The 17,087-nt window shown below is 45.5% G+C and overlaps 1 protein-coding gene across 2 annotated transcripts in view; it reads right to left on the reverse strand.

Moving 5' to 3' along the window:
• Positions 1-4,795: 4,795 nt before the first annotated feature.
• Positions 4,796-17,087, reverse strand: part of ODF3B (outer dense fiber of sperm tails 3B) — a 47,545-nt gene continuing 35,253 nt past the window's right edge. For both annotated transcript variants that reach the window (XM_033957641.1, XM_033957642.1), the window contains 3 exons: positions 13,997-14,118; positions 7,751-7,891; positions 4,796-6,345 (listed from right to left, as the gene is read on the reverse strand). In XM_033957641.1, the coding sequence (XP_033813532.1) occupies positions 6,253-6,345; positions 7,751-7,891; positions 13,997-14,118 (356 nt within the window). In that variant the 3' untranslated portion in view covers positions 4,796-6,252. The remainder of the gene's footprint in view (positions 6,346-7,750; positions 7,892-13,996; positions 14,119-17,087) is intronic.

A 17,087-nucleotide genomic window follows, 5' to 3' on the forward strand; every position in this document is an offset into this window, starting at 1 on the left:
GATATGATAGAGGTCTATAAAATGCCGAGTGGCGTGGAAAGGGTAGATGTGAATCCCTTGTTTACTCTTTCCAAAAATACTAGGACTTGGGAGGCATGCGATGAAGCTACTAAGTAGTGGATTTCAAACAAACCAGAGAAAATATTTCTTTACACAACGTGTAATTAAACTCTGGAATTAGTTGCCGGAAAATGTGATGAAATTATTATTATTATTATGTTCTTGTATACCGCCATACCCAATGAGCTCTAGGCGGTTCACATCAAATTAATTAAGATCCGATCTGAACACGGATTTACAACATTTTGTCGGAATTACAAGCAACGAGGAAGGAAATGTTGGAACATTTTAGCAGAAATTTATCAGTTACAGGCAGCGACAAGGTTGGATTGGAAGGAAAGAGGGAGGGAGAGAGAACCAAAGGAGGGGAGGGGGGGCAGGGGAATGAGGGTTAAGGGTCCTGTTCGCGGAATGGGTATGTTTTGAGAAGTTTTCTGAAGTCGAGGTAGGTCAGGGCCTTGAGCATCATTTGGGCTAGCCAAGGGCTCAGCTTAGCCGCCTGGAAGGCGAAGGTTTTGTCGAGGAATCTTTTGAGCTGAACTAATTTTATGGAGGGGAAGGCAAACAGCTGAATTCTGCGGGATTTCTTGTTGGAGCACTTCATAGTGAAGTGGGGAGAGAGGTATTTTGGTGAGAAATAAGTTAACTTAGCAGGGTTTGGATAATTTCCTAAAAGAGAAGTCCATAGGCCATTATTGAGATGGCTTGGGGAAATCCACTGCTTATTCCTAGGGTGAGCAGCATAAAATCTGTTTTATTACTTGGGATCTAGCTAGGAACTTAGGATCTGGGTTGGCCACTTTTGGAAACAGGATACTGGGCTTGATAGACCTTCGGTCTGTCCCAGTAGGGCAATTTTTATGTTCCAAATGGGATCTTTATTGGCAGATCGACACGGTCAGCATTTCGGTACTTCAAAAAGTACCTTCCTCGGGAGTCTTTGATTGTTAGAAAGCCAGCACACCACACTTGTGTCCATTTTGAAAAAAACCCAACACAATTTATGTACAATAATCCTCATGTTAAAGCCTTTTGTTTCAAATGGCGGTAAAAGGAGGAAACAGAAACTGATGTATCACTGATGAAACAAGTCTATACTTTTTGTGATGCACACAGGGCCTGTTTACTATGTTGTGTCAATGATTAAAGCAGCATATAATGCAGTGCAGTTAATGCCATCGGAATAGATGCTCGTTATTGCATTGGAGCCAGCTCTGTGGGTACCTTAATGTAATGTAATTTATTTCTTATATACCGCTACATCCGTTAGGTTCTAAGCGGTTTACAGAAAATATACATTAAGATTAGAAATAAGAAAGGTACTTGAAAAATTCCCTTACTGTCCCGAAAGCTCACAATCTAACTAAAGTACCTGGAGGGTAATAGAGAAGTGAAAAGTAGAGTTAGAGGAAAAATAAAAATAAAATAAACATTTTAACAAGACAGCATTGATCTAAATACTTTGGAAGGTAGAAGAGAGGAGAGAAAGGAATAGAAGCAGAAGGGGGAGCCGTTGAACAGTAGAATTCTGGAGAAATTTAAATGATAGAAATAGAACAAAACAAGCACCCCCAATATTGAAAAATCGCCTTGATTATGTCCAAGGACAGGTGATTCCTGTTAGATTAGCACCCTCAATAATCTTGAAAATATGGCTTCTATAGATAACTGCATTGTGCATAAGTGCAAAATAATGAAATTTCCTCGTCATTAAATGAAAGATGTTGGCAATTTTCATCCTAATTTGTTGTGGCTGCTACAAAAGTGAGAAGAATGTAAGGATTATTTGAAAATGAATAAAAAATATCCTTGAGCCTCTGTATAAGTCTCAGGTGCTCCTGCAACTTGGGTATAAGAACATAAGAACTGCCGCTGCTGGGTCAGACCAGTGGTCCATCGTGCCCAGCAGTCCGCTCATGCGGCGACCCTCTGGTCAAAGACCAGCGCCCTAACTGAGACTAGCCCTACCTGAGAACGTTCCAGTTCAGCAGGAACTTGTCTAACTTTGTCTTGAATCCCTGGAGGACGTTTTCCCCTGTATCAGCCTCTGGAAGAGCGTTCCAGTTTTCTACCACTCTCTGGGTGAAGAACTTCCTTACGTTCGTATTGTATGCAGTTCTGATGACCTTATCTCAAAAAAGGATACAGTGGAGTTAGAAAAGGTTCAAGTTCAGAAAAAACCCACAATAATGATAAAGGGGATGTAACACCTCTTAAATAGGATAGGGTTCTTCGGTTTTGAAGAAACAACAGATCGGCTATGGCATTTATAAAATCATGAATGGGTTGGAACAGTTGACTAGGAATAGTTATTTAACTTTTCACACAACACTAAGATAAAAAGACACTCCATGAAACTAACAGCGAGATTCAAAAGACGTTTGGACAAGTTCCCAGAGGAAAATTCCATTAAAATATTAGCCAGTTAATCTTGGGTGAAAAATTGCTCATCCCTGGAAATGATCTATGAGAGCTTCAATGGCTGGGAGGATGTAGATGGACTGGAGTGAGCTTTGACGGAGACTTCGGTAGTTGGTACCTAAGAACAGTACCAGGCAGAGCTTTGGATTCTTGCCCAAAAATTGCTAAGAAGAAGAAGAAATAAAGCCCAACAAATTTTTAGATTGAATCAGGTTGGGCAGACTGGATGGACCATTCGGGTCTTTATCTGCCGTCATCTACTATGCTACTATGTAGATCTACTTTGGGGATGTGTCAGATACTTGTTTCCTGAACTGGACACTATTAAAACAAGATGCTGGGCTGGATAGACCTTGGTCTGACTCAGCCTGGCTTATCTTATGCCATGGAGGGGAATTTTCAAAACATACGCCTAGGCCCGATTTGGACATATGGCGCAAGACATCCAAAGTCAGTAGTAAGAAAATACCTATTTTCGAAAAGCAAACCACCATACATCTAGAAATATATATTTTTTGAAAGTCCTCTTTCTGGATGTCCAGGCCATTGGGACACCCAGACCATCTTTATGCCACATTTTCGAACAAAATTTTGTCCAAGTCCCAAACACCTAGAACATTTAGATGTGAGAGGGGCCAGTCCTGTAATGGCCTAGCCACCCAGATATGGCAACAGAGCAGTGGGGAACCTTAGAGGGCACTGCTGTGAACTTTACAAAAAGGATGCCAGATAAACATCTCTCCAGTATTCCCTTATAGGTTATGGTGAGCCCCTCCAAACGCAAGCAGCAAAACTTAACCACTCCATCTCCAACCTGTTGACGGCAACGGGCGACTTCAAAACTTTTCAAAAAGAAATCAAAACCCTACTTTTCAAAAAATTTATCCAGATATCTTAACCCAACCCTTCCCCCTCCTCCTAGATAAATTATCCCCCAAAACCTCCACTTAAATAATCTCTTCCTCCCCAAAACACCAACCAAGTATTCAGATCCCTGAAATGTAACGTAATCTTATTTGTACTCTAACTGTAATCTATTTGTTATATCACACAGTAACGTACAGTCAATTTAATATCCAATTTGCAAGTTCTTCCGGAATTAATCCAGGTACCTCTCCTCCCTTGTAACAAAAAAACAAACCAACCCCCCAAACTGTTGTAACTTCACTGGAAATGTCCAGGTAGCTCTTTTGTAATCCGCCTTGAACTGCAAGGTATAGGCGGAATAGAAGTCCCTAATGTAATGTAATATACTATACCCACCTGTGTACAACACTAATAGCCCTTATGGCTACAGGTAGCACCTATATGGCAGTAGAGTAGGGTTTTGGGGGCTCACATTTGGTTTGAGTGGCTTATGGGCCTTGGTCCTCTTCTCTATGGTTCACTAGCGCCCCCCCCTCCCCCAGGCTACTTAAGACATCTGTGTGCACCTCTACTAGGCTTCCCCCATACCAGATGCTGCTGTTTTAGACACAGGTATGTACCATTTTGTTCTCATTTTGTGTGGTGGAAGAGGGCACTTAGACCTTTCTAAAACAGTTCTAGTTCCAAACATATAAGTTCCATCCAGGATGTCTTGCAAAATGTTTCGTTATCGCTGCAAGACGTCTATATCTACTCTGCCTATTAGACTGAGCAAAGTCCTCCTATAACACACCTCCACCACGTCCATCTCATGCTCTGAACGTACAGAGGCTGGAACATCTTGCTAGATGTCCTGGCGATTAGGATGTCCAAGTGCTGATTTAGGATGCTTTTTGGACGTCTATGATTTTTTGATTAAGGGCCCCATTGTCCAATACAGACCTGAAAAAATGGGACCATATCACCCCTTTCTACCACAAACTCCACTGGCCCCCACTAGAATCCAGAATCATATTCAAATTCGCCTGTTTTTGCTACAAAACAATATTTGGTTTATCCCCAAGCTACATCACCCCTCACTTCACCCTTAACCACAACTATAAGAACTCCTGTAAAATTCAACTCTTCGCCTTCTCCTCCCTAAAACTATGCCACTCAAAAAAATTCCTTAACAAAACCTACGCCTTCCAAGCCACCAAACTAAACCCTTGGCTAGCCCAAATGGTCCTCAAGGCCTACAACTACCTCGACTTTAGAAAATTACTCAAAACTCACCTATTCCGAGACCAAGACCCTTAATGCCCCTTTTCAATCCTCCTCCTCCCCCCCTTCTGATCTACTCCCCTCCCCCGTCTCCCTCCTCTCCCCCCTACTTCTCTCCTTGCTGTTTGCAACTCTATGATCAATTTGATATGTAACCACTTGTAACTACTCTCTCCTTGCTGTTTGCAACTCTATGATCAATTTGATATGTAACCACTTGTAATCTCTGTCTAACTAATGTGAACCGCCTAGTCTTCGGGGTATGGCGGTATACAAAAATAAAGTTATTATTATTATTATTATTAATGAAAACAAAGGTGGCTTTAAGAGTGGCTTAGGCGAGAAACCTTGTTGGATGAGAGCTCTATGGGAAAGAGAAGTGACATACCATACATGATAATCTCTGAAAAGAGGCACATGAGCAGGAGGAAGGCCAGATGCCATGCCTGAGAAGAGCCTTAGTTAAAAGAGCATGAGACAGTGCATGACAGCGTCTTGATGACAGGTAGAGATGCCTATGACGAGAGGCTGCCCATGAATTTTTTTCTGAAGAGAGTTAGCAGGGAGTAATTAAGGACAGAGACTACATTTGATAAATCCCTGTTGACAGCCTTATGGGAAGGGCTTACCACAAAGGCTACATATGACTGATCCCTTCATGAAAGGCAGATGGGGCAAAATCAAAGTGGAGACCGTTCATGATAGCTTCTGAAGAGAGCAGAAGGAGAAGAACAAGGGAAGCCACACACCTGATAGACTGATGAGAAGGAGTAAGATGAGAGTGCATTGATACTAGTTTCATGAGATCTCGGTTTAAAGAAGCGACAATAGCCAGGTGTGGTGAGTTGGTAGGAAAGGATAGGGAGAGCGGTCCTGTTAAACTTCAGCGATTTCTATTCTCAGATTCACATTGCTAGTCTTTCACGTTTCATTCCTTCTCATATGACACAGCTGCACATTATATCAGTAATTTCTCTAACATTGATATCTGTATGTGTAAATTGGAGCCTTCCTGTATTTGGCTAATCTTCAGATTCTACCAGTTCTCCACAAGGACATAACATACCCTGTGTCCTACTGGCAATACTGTACATAGATTAGCTAATCTTGGTTTCCTACTGCCCCTTCAATCCTTGGCACTCTAAGTAACTTCATCTACCCAATGCTACTTTGGGGGAGAGGTCAAATTATTTGTCCATGTTAAACTTTAATCACAAATTATTCTGAGTCTGCAGCCTTTCTGACCTAAGAGGAAAGCTAGAACTACAAATCCCAGAATGCTTTGACATTTTTGGCATGAGTTATCTTGGTCACCTGCTTCCAGTAGCATGCACGACACAAATGCGCATTTCTGGTTCAGGATTCCTTAGCAATGGACCCAGCAGACCAAAGGCTATATAGCACACGGGAGCATCTGATTACCAGGATAGATCCCAGAGTGTTCTTTATAAGAGAAAAGGCTCAAAGAAATGAAAGGAAAAAGTCAACAGAGTATAGAGCTGGACAGAAAAAGAAAGTTTAAAAGAAACCACCCATTATTCTTTTGCCTTTGCCCCACCCTTCTCTCTAATATCTTGAGGTCAATGAAGTCAACTGCAGCATCTGACTTGGACTTCTGAGATGTGAGGGTGCATTTCTTAGCTAATCTACCACATCCACAATGAGAGGGGCCAGGTAATCCGAATGCTTGATTCCAAATGAGAAATTCGGAGCCTGGTGCTTGTTTATAACCACCTAAAAAATAAATGGTATTATATGATAGTAAAGAATATGCACATCATATATCAACAGGAGAAAGTATATCAGTCATCATGTAACGCCAAGAAAAATGGCCACTAATTACAGGTGACAAAAAAGTCTTATACAATAGAATGCTCAATAATATAAACAGCATTCAAAGAAAAAAGAGTTGTAAATGAGCCCCTGCAATTTCCCAAAAGGGTGGCAAAATGGATGAGCATTGTTTTAGTTTTTTAGCATTATCCCCTGATGAAGTGTTTGGTTAGCGAAACAGGGGCCCTGTTGGGAACTCGCTAAGTTGTTTGAACTTTTTCCCTGCACAAGAGAAGTTAATGTAATAAGAACACCGGTATCCTTGTTACCTTCCTACAAACAAGCTGTTTGAAGTGGACCCCTGGGGCAAATAAGTCCTTTATTTTGTTTCGAGTTTTTGAAGTTCACTCTAAGATCACTCTATGGTCTAATATGTTAGGGCTAGATCTATGGTTTCCAACTCAAACCTTTTGCAGGGCCACATTTTGAATTTGTAGGCACTCGGAGGGCCTCAGAAAAATTAGTTAATGTCTTATTAAAGAAATGACAATTTTGCATGAGGTAAAACTCTTTATAGTTTATAAATCTTTCTTTTTGGCTAAGTCTTAATAATAATATTGTAATTTAGAGCTAAAGAGACATATGATCAAGAAACGGTTTTAATTTACTTTTGTGATTATAATAAACATACCGAGGGCCTCAAAATTGTACCTGGCGGGCCGCATGTGGCCCCTGGGCCGCGAGTTTGAGACCACTGGGCTAGATGAACTAAGGTCACAGATCGGATACGATCCGTGGCCGAGGGGCTGATTCATGAAGTGCCCTCATGCAAATGAGGGCGATCGTAAAAACACCCACCCCCCATCCCCAACAACCGCACAGATCGCTCTCCAGCGATCCTGACGCATGAGCTTAAAACTTTTTTTTTTTTTTTGTTAAGAGCTGGAAACTTTCGCTAGCCCGTGGTTTTAACCCATGGGTTGAAAGTGGGGCTGCACCACGGGTTAAAAACCCGGAGTCAGTGCAGAGAGCAGGAGAAGCAGGAGATCGGGGCAGAGAGAAGGGTTTTTGCTCAAGCGACTGGTCCTTTTCCTTTACTCCTACCCATCTTACTGGGTTTCCCTGCTACAATTAAGTTCTCTCTTTTCACTCACATTTTCCATCTTATTTCATTTTTTTTTTTGGCCACCTATCTTTCTCCCTTCAACTGTCCTATCTATCTCTCTTCTTGTTTCTCTCTAGTCTATCTCATTTCATCTGTATCCCTTTCCTTAATTCACAACACTTCTTCCCCTTTTTTTTTCTCATCCATCCATTCTCTTTCTCTGTTCTCTACCCATCCCTTCCCCCCTCCCCCATTTCTTACCTTCTCTGGGCTGTGCGCTCCTGGTCCTGGTTTCTGGGTAGTGTCACCTGGCAGGAAAGTGCGTGCTGTCATGCTGTAGTGTGGAGGTCTGTATTTATACACTCCAGGCTCCACTATACGGTAAGTTCCAGGGCCTGGTGTCTGAAGAATGAAAGACATAGAAAGAGGGCATCTGTAGCCAAGCCAACGATGTTTTCGCAAAGACAATTTTCAACCTTTTGCCTGGGTTTAAAGCCTGTGTACCTAATTTCCAAAAGGAATGCTTGCGCATATTTTCCCTTTGATAATTACTACAGGTTCAAAAGTGTCCTGTCCCTTAATTGCATTTAAATTTATTTGCAACAGTGAGTGAGCAAATTTATTGCTGTCATTTTGCCAGAGATTCGGAAATATTTGGTTGTTCCATTATCCCTGGGGGCATAAAGCCAGCACAATCATTACAATTTATTCCACTCCCTTATTAGTATTTTTGCTTTTTTTAAAGTTTGTTTCCTAAAGGTAACATACCGTATTTGCCGGCGTATAAGACGACTTTTTAGTACCTTAAAATCCTCCCCAAAGTCGGGGGTCGTCTTATACGCCGGGTACTGTTTACATGCCCTTGTTGCATGCACAGCCGGCCAGGTTCCCTTACTTTTGTGGCACTTCCCCGACCGACCGATAATAGCCCGGGTCCAACAAACCTCCCTGCCCTTAACCGCGAATCTAAATTACCTTCTTACAGCTGCTGTAAGAAGGTAATTTAGATTCGCGGCTACAGGGCAGGGAGGATTGTCGGACCCGGGCTGTTATCGGTCGGTCGGGGAAGTGCCACAAAAGTAAGGGAACCTGGCCGGCTGTGCTGCAACCGGGGCGGGGCGGCCGCCCCTCTCTCTTGGTACCGCGAGGCTACTCTCCTTCTCCTTATCTGCCCTGCCTGCAGCACAGAGCCGAACGGAAGTCTTCCCGACGTCAGCGCTGACGTCGGAGGGAGGGAGGGCTTTGTTTAAACTTTGTTTAAGCCCTCCCTCCCCTCCAACGTCAGCGCTGACGTCGGGAAGACTTCCGTTCGGCTCTGTGCTGCAAGCAGAGAAGGTAGGGAGAAGAAGAGCAGCGTACATCCAGAAGACTGAGCATCCAGCCCCGCAGGAGCCCCGCGACCCTCGGAGGCGTCCCCATGGGATCCCCGCGACCCTAGGGGGCGTCCCCACAGGATCCCCGCGACCCTAGGGGCGTCCCCGTGCAGCTCTCTAATGCTGTTGTCGGTCGGTCGGGGAAGTGCCACAAAAGTAAGGGGACCTGGCCGGCTGTGCTGCACCCGGGGCGGTAGAGAAGGTGTGCGGAAGAAGGGGTAGTCTTATACGGCGAGTATATAACAAAACTCTATATTTTAACTAAAAGTTGGGGGGTCGTCTTATACGCCCAGTCGTCTTATACGCCGGCAAATACGGTACATCCCTATGTGCCCCCCTAAACTTAGGGAGAGTGGGCCCACCCTTTCACACCTGCTTTGAGACAGCTATGTGCTGGAAAGGATAGATGCAGATGGGCATATTTTATAATATACAGGATTAAATGTCAATCCTATACCCCATGCCTCCCGTTCTCCACTCCCAGGATCCATCACGCATGTGAAGGGCAGTTCTGAAACTTGGTACCAGCACGTCTATGCCACTTGCATTTGCAAATGTACAAAATACCAGATCTTTCAAGGGTAAGGGTATGCGTGTGAGTAAGGAGCAGCAAAGAGACCAAGAGCATTTGCGCATAAATGGCACAGGGTGTAAATGCGGAGGGGGGGGGGGGCATTTACAAGGGTGGAGCATAGGCGATGCTGCCCCTTACCTACAGTTTATTCCTTCTTATAATACAGAAAGAATAGAATTTTTAGATCGGATAATAATGAAGGAAGAATTCTGTTTAAAAACTCAATTATTTAGGAAATCAGTAGCTTGGAACACTCTATTGCATTTCTCCAGCCATCATCCATACCATTTAAAGTTCAATCTTCCAGTTAGCCAGTTTTTGAGATTACGTAGGATGTCATCTGATCAGAGAGATTTTAAAGAAGCAGCTGATAAATTGAAACTGCATTTTAAAGCTAGAGCAGTGGTTCCCAACCCTGTCCTGGAGGACCACCAGGCCAATCGGGTTTTCAGGCTAGCCCTAATGAATATGCATGAGAGAGATTTGCATATAATGGAAGTGATAGGCATGCAAATCTGCTCCATGCATATTCATTAGGGCTAGCCTGAAAGCCCGATTGACCTGGTGGTCCTCCAGGGCAGGGTTGGGAAACAATGAACTAGAGGGTATTCTCCAAAAGACATACAACGAGCTTATACAAGGGCAAAATATGCTAACAGAGAGTTACTACTGGCCGAAAAAGATGCTAAGAGCAATTCGGATCAGTTGATTTGTGTTCTACCATATTCAATAACAGCGAAAGAACTTATAGCCCAGATTAAAAAATACTGCCATGGATTACAGCTACACACCATATTTAGTGAGGGTGTCAGGTCAAAAGCGCGCCGGGACAAAGGCGCACCCAGACAATTGAGCGCAGCGTGGAGGCGCGCGCAGCTCAAAATTAATGTTTTTAGGGCTCCGACGGGGGGGGGCGTGGGTTACTTAATAGACATCGTGCCGTGTTGTGGGGGCGTTGTGGGGGGGTGGGGGGGGTTGTAACCCCCCCATTTTACTGAAAACTTCACTTTTTCCCTGTTTTTAGGGAAAAAGTTAAGTTTACAGTAAAATGTGGAGGGTTACAACCCCCCAAACCCCCCATAACACCGGCGCAATGTCTATTAAGTAAAGTGGGGGGGTTCCCCAACAAAACCCCCCGTCGGAGCCCCTAAAAACAGTACTTTTGAGCGGCGCGCACCTCCGCGCTGCGCTCATTTGTCTGGGCGCGCCTTTGTCTTTCGCGCCGTTGTCTATGAACCTTTAGCGAAATTCCAATGTTTGCCTTCAAAAGAGGCAAAATAATAGGACAGGTTTTGATCCAGCAGAAATTAGGAAAGTTTAAAATAAAAAAGGTTGGAAGTCATACTAAATGTGGACACAGTCAATGGTGTGCCATGAGCATCGAAGGCGACTCTTGGATGGACCCTCAGACGGGGAAAATCATAAAAACTACAGTTAATACAAATTGTCAGTCAGCTAATGTAATATATGTTATAATTTGTCCATGTAATCTGGTTTATGTGGGCCGAACCTCACGGACCATACACATAAGATTGAACGAACATAAATCATGAAATAAAATAAAAAAACTTACAAGCTCCTCTGGTAGAGCATTTTTTGAGTTTACAGCATGATTTGGATCAGTTACAGTGGCGAGTAATTGATAGTGTGGAATGCGGGCGGGAGGGAGGCAATAGTGAAGATTTTCTGAACTACAAAGAACAACGCTGGATTTATGTTTTGAATACAGTATTTCCATATGGGTTAAACGCAGAGCTTGAGTGGGGGTCCTTGGTCTAGCACGAAGCTTGGGGGGAGGATTTTCAAGAAGTTATGTATACCATTCTATGAGAACAAAGGGGGTGGGCCTTTGAATTCTGAGCTACGTGATGACGTGGGTTCAGTTGATTGGGCTTTTCGCTCTATTTAAAACTGAAAAAAGAATGCCGCCGCCATATCTGAGGACTTAGTTGTCACAACTTCTGGCGGTATAACAGTTAGGTAAGAATGAAAACAGATACATTGTTGCTTAGTGGAAGTTTATACTTTACAGAGCAATGGTCAGACCACACTTAGAATACTGTGTCCATCACTGGTCTCCATACCTCAAGAAGGATATAACTCTGCTGGAGAGGGTGCAGAGGCGAGCCACAAAACTAGTCAAAGGTATGGAGAATTTGAGCTACCAAGAACGCCTCAGAAAACTGGGACTGTTCACCCTCGAAAAGAGAAGATTGAGAGGGGATTTGATAGAGACTTTTAAAATATTACAAGGATTTGACATAATAGACCAGGAAGAAGCATTACTGACATTTTCAGATGTGACACAGACAAGAGGTCATAGCCTGAAACTGTGTGGCAGCAGGTTCAGGACAAATGTCAGGAAGTTCTGCTTCACACAGCGAGTGGTGAGCGCTTGGAATGCTCTCCCAGAGGAGCTTGTGGCAGAGACTAGTGTTCAGGGTTTCAAGCGCAAGTTGGATGCACACCTTCTTGCAAATCATATCGGGGGATACGGGAAATCTGGGTCTCCAACAAGGAGCACCTAACTGGGCCTCCGCGTGTGCGGATCGCCGGACTAGATGGACCTAGGTCTGATCCGGTGAAGGCGTTTCTTATGTTCTTATGTTATGAAATGAATAAGTAATAACTAAGGCTTTTGTTGTCATAGGGGTTAAGCCTTGACAAAGCTGAGAAAGCGAAACATGTTGGCTTGCAAATCCCTAGCCAGAGACCACATGATCTAAACTAAGTACAGTAAAACCTTGGATTGCAAGTAACTTGGTTTGCAAGCGTTTTGCAAGACAAGCAAAACATCTAATTAAATTTTAACTTGATATACAAGCAATGTCTTGCGATACAAGTACATACAGTATACACACATCACAACTGAGCCGATGGTTCTTCTCTCTCTGACACTGTAAGAGTGTAGTGACTGATCTAAACAAGCAAAGTCTTGCAATACGAGTACATACTGTATACACACGTCACATCATCACAACTGCGCCGATGGTTCTTCTCTCTGATGCTGCAGGAGTGTAGTGATTGTTCTAAATAAGCGAGGTCTTGCAATACAAGTGCGTATAGTATTTTGTATTAAAGTTTTTGGGTGGTGGAACGAATCGTCTGAGTTTCCATTATTTCCCATGGGGAAATTCACTTTGATATACGAGTGCTTTGGATAACAAGAATGCTTCTGGAACGAATTATGTTCACAAACCAAGGTTTTACTGTATATGCTTAAAGCACTTTAAAATAAGTTAATATAAACAAAAGTAAAAGTAAAAATTAAACAGACAAATAAGATTTAGAAAAGAAAAAGGGACCTGATGACGAGCTCTAAGTGGTGCCACTGAGGATCCTATAAAGAATTTGTATATATAAGGATTGTAGACAAAATAGTGGATAAGTTTTACTACTATTTTGATGACCAGTTGTGTGAGATTTACACCCTTAAAAAATTTACATACACAGTGCATATTACGTCACATCATATCTAAGCATGTAGCCAGAATATTGCCATTTATACACCTCTGTGTGCACAAAATGTCACTACTCAGGTTATTTAAGTGCCCTCCTTATAAAATTACCCCTTAGACATTTTATATCCCTACTTTGTACATATTTGTACCCCACATAATTTTATAAGACCCACTTAAATATGGGACATGCTGTTCTGCACACCCAAGTCCCTTATAAAACAGGGCAACTGCTCTGGGCCCAACAGCTCAGGGAACCCCCGTGGGCTGGGATGTCCTTCCCTTCTCCCCACCCCGTCCTGAAGCCCTACTTACCTTTTAAACTGCAAAAGGGTCACCAGGGAGGCAGTAATTCTATAGTGCTGTTCATAGATTTCTCGGCACTGTTCCCTGGCTATGGTCTGCCCCCCCTCTGATGAAACTTCCTATTTCTACTTGGGTGGATCATGGCAGGAGAACAATACCAAGGAATCTATGAATGGTGCTAGAAAATCATTGCCATGCCAGTGATCCCTTGGCAGTTTAAAAGGTGCATGGGGCTTTGGAATGGGTGGGGAGAAGGGAAGGACATCCAGGTCTACAGGTCCTCCTAGAGTAGCTGATTTTTAAATGAAGGTGAGGGATGCTGGATGGGAAAGCATGTGGTTGACCCAGGGGTGAGGGTGGGGAGGGGGAGGGAGGAGAAGGGAAAGATGCTGGATGGGAGAGCATTTGGTAGATGGGTAAATCAGGGGAGGGGCAGGAAGGAGAGGAATTGGGGCTCCCTCCTTAATTTCTGTCCTGGGCCTCAGCACGTCTAATCCCAGCTCTATTCCACTTAGTATATGGTTAAGTAGAGTTGGGCCTGGCTTGTATTTGGATGGAAGATTACCAAAGAACACTTTGAGACCAACTGGGGAAACTAATGATGCAACCAGAAGACCAAACTAACAAATATAAAGCATGATTGCTCAGCCAACCAAATGAGTATTAATAAATTAAAAGAAAAAGCAGTTGTAATAATGAATACGTGATCATTATTTATTAAAGTAATTATGTAATACTGATGACTAAATATATTATAAGTGACTGCTATATAGAATGTGCCACTCGAGAGTCTCACCTTCTGTAGGTCATCATGGAAGCCCCCAGTCTTGCTGCGTCCTATCAAAGAATAGTTGGGAGCAGAGCTCTTATTCACGACCTTTGGCCCCAACATGCTGGGAAGCATGTATGCTGCTGGTCCTGGAGATAGGAGAAGAGGAGGCATCAGATGGTATCGGAATCAGAAGGAAAAATTTGGACTCCTGTGGAAAGAAGGACATTGGTTCTCTGGATGTCTCCAGGTAATGGTGAGGGGGAAGGGGGAAAAGCATCAAGATCTAAAGGGTATGTGAGAGGAGGAAGGACATGCATGAATCTGTATCTGGAAAAAAAAGTTAATAGTATGAAATGATTAATTTTTGATGGATCTAGCATTATAAAATATGAAATAAAATGTATTTCCCAACTTGGAACTCTGAGTAACTCTAGCCATCTGCCTTCAGAAGGTGTTAAGTACACTTCTCCCTCCGAATCTGAGGTTTCAGTATCCGCAGATTTGGCTATTCGCGATTTTTAATTTTTTTTTTTTTTTTTTTAAAAGCTAATTCCGGACCTTCCCTGCCTCCCTCCTAGCATCCCAGACCTTACCTGGTGGTCTAGCGAGCTTTCGGGGCAGGAGCGATCTTCCTACGCTCCTGCCCCGTGCAGATCACCCATAGAAAATGGCTGCAGGGAGCTCCCATCGTAGCCTCGAGAGACTACGGGATCTCACGGCAGCCATTTGCTATGAGTGATCTGCACAGGGCAGGAGCATAGGAAGATTGCTCCTGCCCCGAAAGGAGGGAGGCGGGAAAGTCTGGAATGAGGCGGGGGTGGGTCAGAGCTGGCCGAAAGCTTATTCGCGATTTTTCACACTTCGCGGTCCAGCTCTGCACCCAACCCCCACAAATACCGAGAGAGAAGTGTACCACCTTTCAGAGAAGATAAAAGACAGCTAGGGTTGGTATCAGTGTTAAACAGAACTTTACTGTGCCATAATACAAGGTGTATCAGTGGCAAACAGAGGTTGGAGTAGAAAAGACAGAGAACTTAAGCCATTCAAAACTGAGAAGACAAAAACCACTGAAACTTTCAAGACAAAAGACATGAACTTAAACCATTCAAGGCTGAAAGAATGACCATTCACCTGCAGTTTCAAAACAATGACTGTCTTTGACCTTATCAATACTTAGCAAAGATACTATTACAATTCAATCAGAAACTTTCATGCATCTAGCAAAAGATAGAGTTTTGAATTGAATCCCCGAGCTATGATTGGATTCTATGCCAGACCCCTCTGGAACTGGACATTTCCTTCCTACCGACCTCAATCCCCTAGAATCCATAAAAAGAGGAAAATTCACCATGCTCTCTCTCTTGGGGATCATCGCTGGACAGTCAACATGGCATGTGCTCCTGGAGAACTCTGCTCTCTAGTAATATTTTATCTTGTGGCACATTTCCCTTGTTTAAAGATCCTAAATTGTAACTGCCTTTACTGCATTGCCTGTCTAATCTTATCAATAAATTTACTCTGTAGAAATAAAACTCTAGTTTGCCTTTAAATGTTCTAAGTTTCTGTTCTTTAATATTACAGTGGTGCCTCGCATAACGGACGCCTCGCACAGCGAACGCTGCGCACAACGAACTTTATGTCTTGATCCGTACAACGAACTTCGTTTCACACAACGAAGTCGCCCGAGCTGCATCCTTCCGCGCAGGCACTGCGCTTAACTGCCCTCTCTCCGCCTGGTTCCCTCTTGCCCCCCCCCGACTCCCCGACACGATCGGGGCAAAAAGGAGCCCAAGCCCTCTTGCCCCGCCGATTCCCCAACTCCCCACACAATATCGGGCCAGGAGGGAGCCCAAGTCCTCCTGGCCACGGCGACCCCCTAACCCCACCCTGCACTACATTACGGGCAGGAGGGATCCCAGGCCCTCCTGCCCTCGACGCAAACCCCCCCTCCCCCCAACGACCGCCCCCCCCAAGAACCTCCGACCGCCCCCCCAGCCGACCCGCGACCCCCCTGGCCGACCCCCACGACACCCCCAACCCCCTTCCCCGTACCTTTCTGTAGTTGGCCGGACAGACGGGAGCCAAACCCGCCTGTCCGGCAGGCAGCCAACGACGGAATGAGGCCGGATTGGCCCATCCGTCCCAAAGCTCCGCCTACTGGTGGGGCCTAAGGCGCCTGGGCCAATCAGAATAGGCCCGGGAGCCTTAGGTCCCTCCTGGGGGCGGGGCCTGAGGCACATGGGCCCAACCCGACCATGTGCCTCAGGCCCTGCCCCCAGGAGGGACCTAAGGCTCCCGGGCCTATTCTGATTGGCCCAGGCGCCTTAGGCCCCACCAGTAGGCGGAGCTTTGGGACGGATGGGCCAATCCGGCCTCATTCCGTCGATGGCTGCCTGCCGGACAGGCGGGTTTGGCTCCCGTCTGTCCGGCCAACTACAGAAAGGTACGGGGAAGGGGGTTGGGGGTGTCGTGGGGGTCGGCCAGGGGGGTCGCGGGTCGGCTGGGGGGGCGGTCGGAGGTTCTTGGGGGGGGGCGGTCGTTGGGGGGAGGGGGGGTTTGCGTCGAGGGCAGGAGGGCCTGGGATCCCTCCTGCCTGTAATGTAGTGCAGGGTGGGGTTAGGGGGTCGCCGTGGCCAGGAGGACTTGGGCTCCCTCCTGGCCCGATATTGTCGGGGAGTTGGGGAATCGGCGGGGCAAGAGGGCTTGGGCTCCCTTTTGCCCCGATCGTGTCGGGGAGTCGGGGGGGCAAGAGGGCTTGAGCTCCCTTTTGCCCCGATCGTGTCGGGGAGTCGGGGGGGCAAGAGGGCTTGAGCTCCCTCTTGCCCCGATCGTGTCGGGGAGTCGGGGGGGGGGGCAAGAGGGCTTGAGCTCCCTCTTGCCCCGATCGTGTCGGGGAGTCGGGGGGGGGCAAGAGGGCTTGAGCTCCCTCTTGCCCCGATCGTGTCGGGGAGTCGGGGGGGGCAAGAGGGCTTGAGCCCCCTCTTGCCCCGATCGTGTCGGGGGGGCGGGGGGGGCAAGAGGGCTTGAGCTCCCTCTTGCCCCGATCGTGTCGGGGAGTCGGGGGGGCAAGAGGGCTTGAGCTCCCTCTTGCCCCGATCGTGTCGGGGGTGCCAGG

This window comes from Geotrypetes seraphini, chromosome 9 (assembly GCF_902459505.1).
Source record: "Geotrypetes seraphini chromosome 9, aGeoSer1.1, whole genome shotgun sequence".
Classification (NCBI taxonomy): Eukaryota; Metazoa; Chordata; class Amphibia; order Gymnophiona; family Dermophiidae; genus Geotrypetes; species Geotrypetes seraphini.